At 34.8% G+C, this 16153-nt stretch overlaps 2 protein-coding genes across 4 annotated transcripts in view; both read right to left on the bottom strand.

The window, feature by feature from the left end:
- Positions 1-14225, bottom strand: part of ccz1 (CCZ1 homolog, vacuolar protein trafficking and biogenesis associated) — a 15481-nt gene extending 1256 nt beyond the window's left edge. The window contains exons 1-16 of one of the 2 annotated variants that reach the window (XM_036217078.1): positions 14051-14225; positions 11371-11446; positions 11196-11292; positions 11024-11121; positions 10819-10912; positions 10671-10751; positions 10553-10600; positions 10315-10398; positions 8440-8615; positions 8167-8248; positions 5547-5585; positions 5251-5312; positions 4628-4739; positions 4434-4467; positions 4158-4275; positions 1086-1244 (exon numbers count right to left, since the gene is read on the bottom strand). In XM_036217078.1, coding sequence (XP_036072971.1) covers positions 1086-1244; positions 4158-4275; positions 4434-4467; positions 4628-4739; positions 5251-5312; positions 5547-5585; positions 8167-8248; positions 8440-8615; positions 10315-10398; positions 10553-10600; positions 10671-10751; positions 10819-10912; positions 11024-11121; positions 11196-11292; positions 11371-11384 — 1298 coding nt within the window. In that variant the 5' untranslated portion in view covers positions 11385-11446; positions 14051-14225. The remainder of the gene's footprint in view (positions 1-1085; positions 1245-4157; positions 4276-4433; positions 4468-4627; positions 4740-5250; positions 5313-5546; positions 5586-8166; positions 8249-8439; positions 8616-10314; positions 10399-10552; positions 10601-10670; positions 10752-10818; positions 10913-11023; positions 11122-11195; positions 11293-11370; positions 11447-14050) is intronic. The other variant, XM_024285522.2, reaches the window with a different exon arrangement.
- An 852-nt stretch (positions 14226-15077) lies between these two features.
- The window catches only part of pvalb9 (parvalbumin 9), a 4912-nt gene continuing 3836 nt past the window's right edge, over positions 15078-16153 (bottom strand). For both annotated transcript variants that reach the window (XM_024285146.2, XM_024285145.2), the window contains exon 5: positions 15078-15362. In XM_024285146.2, coding sequence (XP_024140914.1) covers positions 15337-15362 — 26 coding nt within the window. In that variant the 3' untranslated portion in view covers positions 15078-15336. The remainder of the gene's footprint in view (positions 15363-16153) is intronic.

Below are 16153 nucleotides of genomic sequence, written 5' to 3'. Positions count from 1 at the left end.
CGGCCTTGAATGGCTCCACCCACCCCCGCCGGCCCTGTTTCACCTGCACTTATTGACTGTGGGTCTGCTACATGCCCTCTTTTTCAAAATGGCGGCTTTCCTGTTGATTTTACTCCATAGCAACCATTCTAGTTTTTGGTCGTCTTGGAGTGACTGACAGATCTATGTCATTTTTAGAACAATCGGCAAAAGTACATTTTTGGATTTCCTTAGCAACCGTGGTTTTTGTGAACCACGCCCACATGTCTAATATGTTTTTATTGTATGCTATATTGTTTTGTTCAAGTTGAGCCAGGAATTCATGTATTCAATTTTTACAATATTTTGGCAAAAAATGTGCAAGTAACAGTGGAATGCTACTCTTGCTAGCTAGCCACGCTAATGGTGTTCAAAATCAACAAATGCTAAAAGCAAAATTTTTTCACCTAAGTAGCCTCTCAGTGATTCTTGAGGAGTTGGGAGGCAATAGATTGAAATCCTTTAGAAGAGTTTTAATTTATAGCTGGTATTAAAGCTAAGCTAATTTTTAATTCAAGATGGGGGCCTCTTTCTGGGATGGGGGAGGGGACTCTCCTAGAAATTTCCAAGCAAAATTCTCTGCAAAAATCCAGAAAGCACCAATTCTCACTAGATTTGGGAATATAGACCACAATGCATTGCGTTTGAGCATTTTTTTTTACAAAATAAATTATCTTAAATGTATTTTTTAAATAAACCATTGAGATTTTTATCATCAGAACATTAAAGAGTCAAAGAATCGTCGTAACAAGCACAAATTTAAAGAATTCCTGACGCCGCCTCTAATCTCTGAGATTCGTGACATCCGATAAGCTCGGATCACAGCAGAAAAAAAAGTTCTCTGCTCTAAGTGACAGTCTACTTCTGAACTCTAATATAAGACGGCGTCCAAGTGTAAGGCTATCCCGCTTTCACATCAAAGTGTCAGGTGACCTGTTTAACCAGCCATTAAAAGCAGAGATCTGATCTGACGGATCCGATGTCATCGGAGGGATGAAAAGCCTGGACGGGTTTCCTCCTAAAGCACATCTGGCTGGATTTAGGAGGAAATTCTAAGTTTCTTTCACCTTGCAAAATCACAGTTGATGTCTCCCAGGATCTTCATGAGGTCTGGGTGGACAGACGTCAGACAGACGCTGGCCGTCTTCCTCATGTGGATGGTGCTCTTCTCCGCCAGGTTCATGTGGTTGAAGTAGATGAACTTGAACTGGGGCTCTTTTTCGGGTCTGAATGCACAGGTGGAGCGACGGTTAAAGGGGTTACATCAGTGAAGACAACTCCCATTAAAACGAGAGCTCTCAGGAGCTCACATCCTATTTGTAAATGCATCAAAATAATCCAAAAAGGTGGATTTTTATTCATTATATTTATAGATATGAACGCATAGGAGAGGTGGGCTACACACAGAGGCAACCCACATAAGGAATTTCTTAATTATTAGGGGGTTTGGTCACTAAGTTGATTACAAAAAGTGCTTCAAATCATCAGGGCCAGTTTTAGATTACAGGTCGGGTTTTACGAATGTGCCAGGATTAAGGGAGTGCCAGCGAGCTTGCTGGTCCTCCGTGATGCCCTGCTTGAGTTACGCCTAAGTGCTGCCCCGAGGATATCCAGTGATATGAAGAGTCTCGTCTGTCACTGGAAGTCAGGCAGTTATTACGCACAGAGCATGACAGACAGCAGGAGTGCTGCAGTTAACACGCAACAATTTGCATTAGAAACTCACTTATTCTTGATAGAATAAGTGTCTAATATAGATAGAAAGCTATATAAATTAAGCTGTTTTCACTGTTTGCTATAAATTTATTACAGGTCTTAACTAAATTTAGTTTGAGTTTATTGAACCAAAGCAGCAACGAGTTTTTATTTTAGGACCATGCTAGCTCTATGGGCTAATTTGACATCATTTACAGTTTTTTAGGCTAATTTGGAATCTATTTCGCTAATTTTCTTCAGCAACAAGCCAGCTTATTAAGCTAATTAATTTTTCCCCCAGTGTTTTATGCTAATTTAACATTTAACCATTATGTTTGGAATATGCTAGCTCGTTTGGCTAATTCAGGATCTGAGTACTTTAAGGTAATTTGGAGTTCAGCTAATAGTTTAGCAACATTTTTTTGGCTAATTTGCAATTTATTTAGGTTTTTCAGGCAAATTTGGCACTTAGATAACTTTTTAGCACCAAGCTGTTTTAGCTAATTCATGTATTTCATGTTTACATTATGCTAGCTCATTTGGCTAATTTTGTATCCTTATTTTTTAAGCTAAATTGGACTGTAGCTAATATTTCAGCAACATGCTAACTTTTTTGGTTAACTAATTCGGGATCTACTCAAGTTTTTTAGGTGAATTTGGCACTTCGATAACTTTTTAGCAACAGGCTAGCTGCTTTAGCTAATTTATATATCTTCCAGTGTTTATGCTAATTCGGCCTTAACCATTATGTTCACATTAAGCTAGCTCATTTGACTAATTTAGCATACAAGTTTTTTAAGATAATCTGGACTGTAACTAATATTTCAGCAACATGCTAGCTTTTTAGAGGGGTTAATGTGGTATCTACTGAGGTTTTTTAGACAAACTTGGCAGTTAAATAACTAATTTTAGCAACAAGCTAGCTGTTTTGGCCAATTTATGTATTTTTAACCCCCAGTGTTCCATGCTAATTTAGCCCTGGCCATAAAGTTCACATTATACTAGCTTATATGGCTAATTAAGAATCCTAGTTTTTTTAAGCTAATTTGGGTTGTAGCTAATATTTCAGCAACATACTAGGTTTTCGGGGGGCTAATTTGGCATATACTGAAGTTTTTCAGGCGAATTTGGCACCAAGATAACTTTTCAGCAACAAGCTAGCTGCCTTAGATAATTTATATATATTTTTTCCAATGTTTCATGCTAATTTAGCCCTAACCATTATGTTCACATTATGCTAGCTCATTTGGCTAATTATCATCCGAGTATTTTTAAGATAATTGATGCATTTTTTTTTTACCCCAGTCTTTTATGCTAATTTAGCCCTAGTCATTTTGTTAATACTTATACTTTATACTAGCTCATTTGGCCAATTTAGCATCCTAGTTTTTTTAAGCTAATTTGGACTGTAACTAATATTTCAGCAACATGCTAGCTTTTTAGGGCTAATTTGGCATCTATTGAGTTTTTTTAGGCAAATTTGGCACTTAGCTAACTTTTTAGCAACAAGCTGGCTGTTTTAGCTAATTTTTTTCAAGGTGTTTAGTGCTAATTTAGCCCTAACCATTATGTTTACAGTATGCTAGCTTATTTGGCTAATTTAGCATCTGAGTATTTTTAAGCTAATTTGGACCATAGCTAATATTTCAACAACATCCTAACTTTTGGGCGGCTAATTTGGAAGGTTTTGTGAGAAAATTTAGCACTTAGCTAAATTTGACCAACAAGCTAGTTGTTTTAGCTAATTTATTTATATATATTGTTTCCATGTTTTTTAACCTAATTTAGCCCCAACCATTATGTTTACAGTATGGTAGCTTACTTGGCTAATTTAGCATCTGAGTATTTTTAAGATAATTTGGACTTTAGCTAATAGTTCAGCAACATGCTAGCTTTTTGAGGGCTAATTTGGCATCTACTGAGTTTTTTTAGGCAAATTTGGCACTTAGCTAACTTTTTAGCAACAAGCTGGCTGTTTTAGTCAATTGTTTTTCCAGGTGTTTAATGCTAATTTAGCCCTAACCATTATGTTTACAGTTTGCCAACTCATTTGGCTAATTTAGCATCTAAGTATTTTTAAGCTAATTTGGACCATAGCTAATATTTCAGCAACATGCTAGCTTTTGGGTGCTAATTTGGCATGTTTTTTGAGAAAATTTAGCACTTTGCTAAATTTTACCAACAAGCTAGTTGTTTTAGCTAACTTATATATATATATATATTTTACAGTGTTTTAAGCTAATTTAGCCCCAACCATTATCTTTACAGTATGCTAGCTCATTTGGTTAATTTAGCATCTGAGTATTTTTAAGCTAATTTGGACTGTAGATAATATTTCAGCAAAAATATCTCAGTCTAAAAGCTAAATTTTTATCAGTGGCAAAACCCCCCAAAATGTTCACACAAAATGAGTGGAAAGCAGGATTTGTGGAGCCTCGACCCACCCTGACGTCCTGCGATTGATGGTGAACTGTTCGCATATGTCTGAAGCCAACAGAGTGAGCTGAGGGCCCACCAAGCCATCCAGCTGCTCACAGAACTCCCTCGTCAGCTCCACCGAGGCTGGAATAGATCCCAGGGAGAAAACAGCTGGTTATTACAAGGTAGGGATTAAAAAAAAAATCTAAATCTAACTTCATATGCATGATTAAGAGGTCAACGAGCAATAAAATGTGATTGAATTTCACATTTAGAACCAGGAAAAACGAGTCCAGGCTTACCATCGATCATAAAACAAGCTGCAGCGCTCATCGCCTGAAAAAGAGAAGATTTATTATTTATTTTCAGACTCCATAAATGATGAGAACAGTGTTATGGAAAACAAATCCTTTAAATCCATTTAAATCAGTTTTCTTTTTTATTGTACAGCTAAAATGATTGAATATTTCTGGATTAGCGTGAATTGATCAATCACCTTGTACACTATGAGGTGCAGCTCCTCGTAGCCGTCTTCAGAGGAGACAAATATCTTCGGAAACCTGAATTTAGCCTCTGGATCTTTTAGATTGGCAGGTCCTGTCAAAAACCTAAGAACAAAAAAACATATTAAAAAATTCATAAATAAATAAAAACTCTGTTTTTGGTGTTCTTAACATGTTCTTGTAGCATTTTGATGACGATGGAGGACAAATATAAAGAAAATTAAGCTGAAAAAATGACATTTTTGAGTATTTTTTTGTACTCAAATTGCTTTGAATCAGGAAATACACAAGCTCCAATCTACCTTTTTGTAGACAAATAGATCGCATTAGTCCCGCCCACGACTCCGAACCAAATATTCTACCAATCTACTGCTGCTCTGCAGAGATAATTTTCTAGAAAACTACAGTTCTTAAAAAAATTGGACAAAAAACAGCATATTTACAATAAAAGGACCACTGGAAACGCTTTAAAAATAGATCAAAAGATGATCAGAGTGAATCCAGATTATTGTACTGCTGCGACTCCATGATCACACAAGTATTACGCTGTCCCAGATATGTTCATACTCCAGATGAATATTCCAAGGTAAGCAGACAGATGGGAGGGGGGATTTACCTTCCATAGTGCAACAGATTTCCTGCGACCTCCGGCCTCAGAGGAGAATCCCTGCCAGCCAACTGTACGAAAATAAAGAGAAAAAAAAACATAATTTAAAAAAAAGGTTTCTCTCTGCGTTGCTCTACTCTAAATCACACTATAATTTCCCTCTGTGCCATTTTCCAGATCATAAAATACAAAGGAAGACAGATCAAAAGCTTGGATCAGGAGCCCACCTATCCATTTGTGATCGCTACAATCAGAAACATTGATTCAACAAGTCAAAGGTTTTAAAATGTGTTCGGTTGCTCTACCCGGAAAAGCTTCACAGTTTTTGGAGTTCCACAAGGTGCCTGAAAGGGAAATGGCATTTAGAAAGCTAAAGTGGAGTAAAAGGAGACAAAGTCAGATTTATCTGCTCGTTATTTAGAGGTGAAGGAAACATAATCATTTATCTTTATGTGAAGGGCATTTCTATTGTCTCTAGTTCTACGCTGATATTTGCAAAAACATAAATAACATGATAAAAAAGCATATTAGGTCATTTCTAAAGATATTTAGACAAGTATTATCGTCATATAGATAACGTAAATGTAAAATTACATAATTTTAGTATTAGAAGGATCAAAGTGAGGTGCATTCTGGGAGAGATTTGTGTCGTTCACACCTGTCAGTGAAACAGATCCACATTTGATTTTACCTAATGAGAGTTTAACCGTCCAATTACTGATTTTTTTTTATTTTTTTATTGTTTAGTCTAAAAATATAGATATTTTGGGATGTGTTTTAAGTCCAGTTTGATGCAAGTTTGAGAATTAAAGTAACAGTTCATGTAGTTCCCTGTGTAACCACTAGGTGGCTTATTACACAACCAAGTCAGCTTCAGTTTGCTTTATAGAAAATGAATATAATACAAAAATAAAATGAATGTATGTCCAGTCTGGATTTATTTTTTTGTTTCCTCTGGGATTAAACTTACTTTCAAGCCTCTCGTCTGCACCGTTCTCATGTGATTTAAATTATCAGGTGTAAATCAGCTACTGTGAGCTGGAAGTAACTCATTACAAAAGTGATTTATTACACCATAATGTTAACTTTTGGTGGAAAAAATTAGTGTAATTGATTACCAAAGAACTTTGAATTTATTACATGTTCAGTAACTTGTTTATTACAACAAATTTACTGTGTAAAATCTGTTTTTTTAAAGACCCACTCCAATGAAAATCGTGTTTTGGATGTTTTTAACATGTTTTTGTAGCATTTTTCTCATGATGGAGGATAGATTAATGAATTTATGAATATTTCTTTATTCAAGTGGCTTTGGATCAGAAACAGTAAAACTACTGGTTTGCAAAAAGATTGGATTTGTGACGCAGCAGCTATAAGTCTGTCTTCTCTGGTCTTATTCCAAATTAATCCCTATGGAGACAAATAGATCCATGAACGTCTTTATTTTCCTCAATTGAGCTGGAGTCTGACTTAAAACTCTTTGGCTGAAATGCTCTGATATTGATGTATTTTTGTTTCTTTTTTGGCTATGCTAATGTTAGCTAGGGCTTTTAGGTGCTATAAGCTAGCAGGAGAGAGTTTCAATCAAGGAATGCTGGGAAATTTCCTGCAGAAAATATGTCTTAAGAAACAACATGTTTTTCATTTAGGCTAAAAACTGCATCATTATAATTAAAAGACCATAATTTACAATATATAGTTGGATTGGGACTTTAAACAAAAACAGTAACATTATACTTTAGTAGAGTATGGCATTATTAATCAATTCGGGTATTTTTTTACTCATTACTAAGGCTGTGAACATTAACGCATCAATGCATGCGATTAATCAAAAATAATTAATGCGTTAATATGTATTACCACAAATTAATCGATGAAACAGTCCTTCGCTTTAACTCGGCGCTTCAGGCTTCCACGGCGTGCGTTAAAACACTTTGTCAGGTATTATCCCGCTTATACCATGGTTGTTAACAAAATAAATAAATATTCAATCAGTTTTTAGTAATTTATTCTTGCTATTTTTGTGGTTTCGATCACTTTTTCACAAAAAACAGATTATCTGATCCATGTTCCGGTGCCATATTATACAAATAAATTTGACCTGGTAAAACATTGTAATTAATCGTGATTAATCCCAACACAAAAGTGCGATTAATCAATTTTTTTTGCAATTGATTGACAGCAGTAATTAAAAATAAATGTTCTAAATGTAGAGTTTCATGTGAGATTTCATATTGTGATTATTTACAGATAATAAGTGTTCGGTAAATAATGAGACTAAAAAAAAATGTATAGCGATTAATTGCGATTAATTTTTCCCAGGCATGCGATTAATTCATTTTTATTTATCAATTCCCCACCCTACTCATTACATGTCCAGTAACACGTGTTTTACTGCGTAAAATTAGATTATTTAATCCATTAGATAAAAAAATTGCCACAAAATACTTTGTTTTTGTTTGTGTTCGTTCACTTTAGGCTTCTTTTCACAACTTATGAGCTTCATATAAAGATCGGGGATTATTTCTGAACAACATATTATAGTTTAGAAGTAGCTTCATGCGGGACCCGTCCGTTCGCCTCATTTCTGGACAGATTGTTTGTGCTCCTCAGTTGGACACGCCCCTTTCCAGGAGCGGGTGGTTGTTTGGTTTTGGCCAGAAAACGGCATAAATACGATTAAAAGACCACTTGGAATAGATCAAAAGATGATCAGAGCGGGACTTTGAATGTAAAACTGGACCCACTGATGAATTGAACATGATTGTTTAAGTGTTTGCAGAGCTGGCAGCCATTTGTTGAAACTATTTACTTCAAATTGAACACAAAAATTGATGAAATGTCTTAAATTAAATGGCTTTTTTTCCTCTTTTGTTTCCTCTTTGGTTAGTTTGCTGATCGTTTGGATCCGTTTGGGCTCCTCACCTCGGGTTCAGAGTGTCTGGGGAACAGCGAGGTGGTCAGATACTTGTACAGGATCCTCATGTCGTCTTGTTCCAGCCCACTCCTGCACACACAAAAGCAACTTCACTCCAGATGTTCTGCTCTTTTGGACTTCATTCGCAGCAGGAATGCATCTGAGAACCACCAATCACACGTCCAAACCCGCCGGCCTCCTGTCACCAAACGCCGTCTGACAGAAGGGGGGGATTAAACTGACAAGCAGACACGCACTCTCAACAAGTGTTGGTCGTGTACCAGATAAGCTGGTCGTTGTAGAGGAAGGCGGTGTATTTGATCAGGCTCAGGCTCTCCTCCACTCTGTTAACAAAAGACTGGATCTTCAAATAGGTCATCTTGTCCAGAGGAAAGAAGCTGATGCCTCCGAAAACGTCCAGCAGGTCACAGGACTGCAAGTGGAGAGTCTGCAGATACTGGAAACCCCGGGCCGACACGCGCGCCAACAAAGGAGAAGAAAAGGAGAAAGGGGTTAGCTTACCTGCCAACAAGTGCTTGTTTACAGCGCAATAAAGAAAGCGGAATAAGAAACTTTGAGTGACGCCGTGTGGAGACTCTGGCGGGATGAGAAGCTTTGATAAAGCTCTCTCTTTACATGACGGAAAGGGAATCCCGTTTTACCCCGAGGAGGGTATTTCCTGACGACAAATGAATTTTTAAACTCATTTGATTACTTTTTTCAACCAGAATAAAAAAAAGAAAGGTTCGACTGCAAACTACAAAGCCCCTAAAAGGACACTGAAACTAAAGGAAAAAAAATTGAAGAAAAAAAAAAAATTGTAGTTACTAACTGCCTGACAGAAACTGTCCAGTTACTTTCTGGTGCGCACCAGTTAGTAACCAGATTATTTTTATTCTTTTATTTTTAGTTTTTAAAAAAATTACTTCAGTTTTTAAAACAAAAAAAAATTACTTCAATTTATAGTCAAAATAATTGTTTTTACGTTAATTTTTAGAATAAATGTTTTTTTCAAATACTATCTGGTGTGCACTAGTTAGTAACCAGAAAAAAACGTTTTTTACCTCAATTTTTAGGAAAAAAATGTATTTACTTCTATTTTTAGAAAAAAAAATGTTTTCTTCTGGTTACTATCTGGTGTGGAGCAGTTAGTAACCAGAAGAAACACGTTTTTACTTCAGTTAAAAAATATACACATTTTTTTCTTTAATATTTAGAAAATGAAACTTTTTTTTAATTATTTTTCCAAAAAAAATTCTTTACTTACATTTTTAGAGAAAAAATTACTTCAATTTTTAGAAAAAAACAACAACTTTTACTTCAATTTTTAGTTAATATCTGGTGCGTATCAGTTACTTTCTGGTGTGCACGAGTCAGTAACTAGAAAAAAACTTGTTTTTAACTTCAATTTTTACTGGTTACTATCTTGTGCGCACTGGTTACTAAGTTTTTCAATTAAAAAATCTATAATTTTTTTTCCTTCAATATTTAGAAAAACCCTTTTTTTAAGAAAAAAATAACTTACTTAAATTTTTAGAAAAACATTTTTTTTAGTTACTATCTGGTGCACATCTGTTACTTTCTGGTGTGCAGTGTGCACCAGCCATTAACTAGAAAAAAAAAATATTTTTCTACAAGTTTTAGAAAAAAAAGGGTTTTCAGTTGCTATCTGGTGTGCACCAGTTAGTGACCATTAATTTTTTTTTTACCAAAATAATTGAAAAAAACATATTTCCTTCGGTTTTCAGGAAAAAAAATTCACTTACTATCTGGTGCGTATCAGTTACTAAAAATATTTTTTCATTTAGTTTTAAAAATACATTGTTTTTAGTAACTATCTGGTGCGCACCAGATAGTTACTAAAAAAACATTTGTTTTTATTAAATTTTAAGAAAAAATTTTTTTTTTTTTTTTTACAACAGTTTTTTTTTTTAACTTAGATGTCCCTTTAGGGGTTCCGTAGAAACATCTCGGACATGTATTTACACAGTTCAGTTTCCAAACATCACGCCCTTGTTAACAAAAACACCAGAAGGGTTAAACTCCATTGAGCTTCATCATATGAAACTGACTTTGTATATTGAAGTTAAAAAAACAAGCAAACCCAAAACACAAATCCACCTGGCAACAAGACCACATGATAGGAGGATTCTTACCCTGTAGAAGAACTTCTCAAGTTTCTGCATGAGCAGCTCCACTCCTCCAGCCTCCATCGCTCGGCCAAACGTGCCATTAAAAAGCTGCAACGTGAGAAAACAGCCTTTTTATAACCTATTCCAAATACTTTTTATGTTTAGTGAAAATATTTTTAAGTTTAGCCTCTGCTTTACTTATAAAAATGAGCTAATTTGAATAAAAATGAATAAAAAACCTGATTAATGCACTGAAACTGACCTTATACATGCTGTAGCACTGCCTCACCACGGCACCGTACACCGTATCCTAGAATCAAATCCAGTTATTTCATTTCCTCCAATCATTTTCAGCAGTGAAGTATCTTTTTCGTACTCACGAGGATTTCCTCTTCCTGGTACTCGACTGTCGGGGGTTTACCATCTTTGTTGGGCTTTTCGATCATCGGGTTTCGAACCACCTGTCAAAACGGAGGAAGTGTTTTAACTCCAAAATAAAAGACACTAATATTCAAAGTATAAAATTACCATCACTATCCAGAAGTTCTCCTCAGGCTCAAAGAAAAACTGCCGGTTCTTTTGCGTGTGCAGAGACTTAGCTGGTTTTGTGGGACAGAACGTCCTGCGGGGAAAAAAAAATTATGAATCGGTTTTGAATTATGTTTAATGACATTAACACTGTGGGTTGAGTGAAATGACGGTACATTTACTCACTCACGTCTCTGAGCTTTACCTGGTAAACTGTACAATGGCTTCACAAAGACCCACATTTCGGATCTTCTCGTTCTTCTCGACTTCACTTGGATGATAAAACAAAATCTTCTTCTCTTCCTGCGAAGAAACTTGTATTATTAGTAACCCAGAGTAGAATCAACCCTCAGATGAGGCGATGGGTTGACGCTCACCTCTCCTTCTCGTGGTCCAAACGTAGGATTGTAAATGAAAAAGTTAAGAAGACATGGCGTGTACTGTTTCTCTTGCATTCCTGAGGCCATCTTGGGACTGAAACCGACACAAAAACCATCACTGCCAACAAATAAACAGCATTTCGAAGCACAAACGTAAACTTTTGATCCTTACCTAATCATGAGCATTAGTGTAACTTGTGTCTGGATTCCCCCTGATCAACAGACAGTTTGGTTAGCATGCCGTGTGCCTGTGGAATAAAGACAAAAACAAACAAAAATGACCAAAAATTAGGATTAACATGGAATAGTGCGGGGACGTTCAACACTTGATTCAACCTTTAGAAAACAAAATGTTACTGTTATGATAAATATACTTTTAAAAAAAATAAAGCGTAATCATTGTTTCCACAAGACATAAAATAGTTTAGAACTTTTTAAAGGGTTCACTTCCTTTCAAAATAAAAGACCAACTAATGTTCTCAAAAAACAGCTAAATATAGAACAAAATTCTGACTGCCTCTACAAATAATAATAGTATCTTAAGAAATCAATAATGTATCATTAAATGACATTACATATCTGATTTATCTCTTAATTTAGGAATTTCACACGTTTTGCCTAATTTGTTTCTTTGCTGTAACTGTAAAGACTATAAATATGTTCTGTATTAATGTAAACTTTATTCTTAATTATTGTAATAAATGCATATACATATTTTTAGAAATAAACCCCGAGAAAAAAATAGTCTTTAGATTGGTAAAGACTATGAGGGATCCTTAAATAAACAAATAAACAAACATATGATGATATTAATGGAGGAAATATCATAGTAGGAAGTGTGATGTCAGCAGTAATAAAAAAAATTGCAATTTATTTATATTTATTTGTCTCAGTCAGAAATGTGTAAATCTGAGCAACTAAAATTGAATTAGAGTTAATTAAATGAATTGACCCTTACTGTATTGTTTTGACCATATCAGAGCATTGTGGGTAGTGTAGTCAGGAGCTTGACGGAGTGATGCGCACACTGGTTGAACTGTTTCTAAATGAGCTTAAGAAAGTTTGACTTTGACCGTTTAATTTGATGCGCCGCATACTCCCAAAAATATGTAACTTTTCAAACAAAAAAATGTTATTCTTCGACCAGAGAGGTATAAAGGAGGGGTGAAAGAGTCACTATTAATCCAGCACGATGTTGGAAGTTTGGGAAAAAGTTGGAATAACCAAAGTTAACAGAATTATGAACCATGTTAGACAAAAACCATGACGGTTCCTCTTCCATGGGGCCAAATATCAAGTGAAAAACATCTTAGGCACCAGCCAAATTTAATTGATAATATACAGAATCTAAAGAATAATTTAAATTCAATACCAAATATTCACAACTAAAGGGCTGCACGGTGGCGCAGTGGTTAGCACTCTTGCCTCACAGCGAGAAGGCCCCGGTTCGACTCCCAGCTGGGACCTTTCTGTGTGGAGTTTGCATGTTCTCCCCGTGCATGCGTGGGTTTTCACCGGGGACTCCGGCTTCCTCCCACCGTCCAAAAACATGCTTCATAGGTTGATTGGTGACTCTGAATTGCCCCTAGGTGTGAATGTGAGAGTGAATGGGTGTGTGATTGAGGCCCTGCGACAGACTGGCGACCTGTCCAGGGTGTACCCCGCCTTCGCCCATCAGTAGCCGGGATAGGCTCCGGCACCCCCACGACCCCGAAAGGGAAGAAGCGGCCAAGAAGATGGATGGATGGATGGATATTCACAACTATATAATTTTGTCAAAATATCCTTGATTCAAGTGATATTCAGTGAAGATGTGCACTGAAATGTTGTATTCATAGTATTTACTTCGTTTTGTGATTCAATCTTTGCAAATAGTTCAAGAGATAGACCAGTTAAAATAGTTCAAACATTTCAGAAATATCTGTTATATGTCATATTTTAAAATATTTATTTAAAAAAATGAATAAAAAAAAGACATAGCTTAAAATCAGCACTTAACAATAAAGTTGGTCAGAGGATTTTGATCAGAGTGAGATGTCACAATCCTATCTTTTCATTTTTTAACTTGAATGTAGGAAAAATATGAAAGAAAACACATTAAACGTGTTAAAATATTTAGATTTAAGAATTAAGTTGATTTAGATTTAAGTTGCCATTACATGTCAGGCATTGTTTCCAAGGGATTTGACATAAAATGTGTTTTGTTTTTCATTTTCACTGACTTGACTTTGACTATTCATTTGGTTTATTCAAAATATATATAAACACAAACAGATCGAGTCTTGCTATTACTATAAGGTTGTTTTAACTGATAGTATACAACACTTGTTACACATTTTAAGAGTTCTAATGTACTGTGACTATCTGGTTGGAATCTTTATTGGATTAAAGCATTAAAACTGTTTTTAGAAACAATTTTAAACGTATTTCTTAATCTATAATCTGCAACCTTTCCATGTATTTTAAAATAGGGGTTGGCTTCAGGATTTGTTTATGTTTAAGTGACTGAATTTTACCAACATTATCGAATTTATCTGGGATTTCGATAGACGGGAGTAGAGAAACTTTTTATGTTCTTAAGGGGAAAACCCCCAAACAGTATCTTAGATAACGTAAAATAAGCAAACAATGGCCTATTTGTGCATGGTTTTAAAAAGCGCAAACAAACTAAATAAAATCAATTTTTAAATTTAATCTTAAAATGTTTCCGAATTCTATCCAAGCTTCCCCGGTTCAACAAAAACCTGTGACTACGCCAGAACCCAGCCGGCATCGGAGAGCTACCTAAGCTAAGCTAGCAGCGGTTCTGTTTGAAGCTCAAACCTTCCTGAAAAAACGGCGTCATTACTCACCTTTCAATGCATTCACGCAACCCTTCCAGACATTTACGGCCGTGTGGTTTCTGAGAACTAAGAAAAGTCATGAAAATAAGATCAACGAGAAGAAATACTCCTCGCATTTTTCTCTACATTCCTAACTTCCTGGTTTTGACAGCGCGGTGTCACATGTTCAACTGCTCGGGTGATGGTGCGCGGAACTAATTATTAGTTCCTAGTCTCTCCGGAGAATTATTATTATTATTATTATTATTATTATTATTATTATTATTATTATTATTATTATTATTATTATTATTATTATTATACATTATGTAGTTTTAAACTACGTTGGCCTAAAAGGACGACTTTTATTTATTTTTTAATCCCTGAATAAAACCGTTTGTCCCTTTTGTACATTTTTAAAGCTAATATTTGGAATATTTTTCTTTTACTATCTTGGTTAATTCTGTATTTTTTACTATTTTAAATTTTGTTTTTATGTCTCACTTACTTAAATATATGTACTGGCTTTAGCAAGTATAGGAAGAAGACTTAAAAAGTCCTCAAAATACTTGTTAACAGTTCTAACCATTAAATCCACATTATATCTTAAATTGATTACTTGAAACATAGATTTTATTTGAAAAGTGACTTCAAATAAAAGAAATAGATTATTTGGATGAGAAAAAGACGAGGACTAGAAAAATAAATAGCTTTCTCAGGGTGTGACAAACACAAAATTGACATATTTTGAGTCCGTTTGACTGCAAATAAACTAATCTTGAGTGAAATTATGATATTTTTAAAATTCTGTGAAAACTTTTTTACACAAAACATGTTTTTTTATATCAAATTCAAGCATTTACCTTGTAAAAAAATATTAATAACAATCTATTCTACTATATACTGTCTGGTATAAGTTGAATAACTGCTTAAGCATTGGAATTGAATAAAAAAAGACTATTGTGGAACTTAGACTAAAAGTTATTGATAAAGAAGATCATTATTTAATTGACAAAACAAAATATCAAGGAAGACTCATTCAATTCAAACACCCAAATGTTTGTTTTCCACCTGTTTATTTATTGTGTTCATTTTTAAGGGAGAGTGTTGACAGACGAATAATCTTGGACCAACAGACTGAAAAGATACCTTAAAATTTCTTTTGTTCTTAAAACAACAGAAAGCAATTTAAAAGTATCACACGAGCAGAATGGATTAGAAAACTGTGTTCGTCCTCGGTGTAGAAAGTGGGATCAGAAAACTCCAGAAGAGTGGAAGTGGCCAGAGATGAGACATGTTCTTCGCCTTTATAAAACTCAGGACAGGACCATAGCTTGAAATTCTGGAAGAAAACAATGAAACATATATTACACATATGTAAAGGGTTGCACAAATGGAAAAACTTTTTAAATATGTGCTTGTTTCTCTTATAAAAAGGTTTAAAATTGAGCCATATTGGCTGAAAACTGTTTGTTTTGTTGTTAATTCATGTTTTTTTTTAAACTAAGCTTAAAAAGGTGGACTCTTTATGGTGTTTTATGTGCTTAGTGGCTGTAAAACATATTTCAGGTACAATCTGGCTTAGATACCAAACAGTTGAAGCACTGGGGCATCATCAAAGCAACCTGCAGCTGCTTCAAAGTGGGTTATTTTTTATGAACTAAAGTTTAAATGTACAGGAATTAGTTAATAAACATACATCTTAATAAGAGAGCAGTAATCAGGAAGGGAGAGGCGTGTAAGGAAATAGTTCACAGGTTGATATTGGAGGAGAATTTCCAGACTGATTTCAATTGATCACTGAAAAACAAAAATACTTGAGTAAAAGTATAGCAAGAATAGACCATGTAAAGTAGGAAGTATGAATACTTCTTCAGACTCAATTGGAGTATTTCAAATTTACAATATATAGATAGTATCAGAAAGTAAAGTACTTAAATAGACTGCTTTTTATTGAGGGTACTGCTGTTGTTTAAGTTTACTAAGTCATAGTATATACTTTAAATGCTTTCTATGTATTGTGTATTGTGTATCGGGATACGTGTCTCACAATATGTATTGCAATATATCCCAAGATTGTACTAGAAAATATTTTCTTTTTTTTTTTTTAAGAGTACGACTTAGAAAAAAAGT

This window comes from Oryzias melastigma, linkage group LG19 (genome assembly GCF_002922805.2).
Source record: "Oryzias melastigma strain HK-1 linkage group LG19, ASM292280v2, whole genome shotgun sequence".
Taxonomy (NCBI): domain Eukaryota; kingdom Metazoa; phylum Chordata; class Actinopteri; order Beloniformes; family Adrianichthyidae; genus Oryzias; species Oryzias melastigma.
The sequence above is the reverse complement of the archived record's forward strand: the minus strand, read 5'-3'. Positions and strand labels throughout refer to the sequence as shown.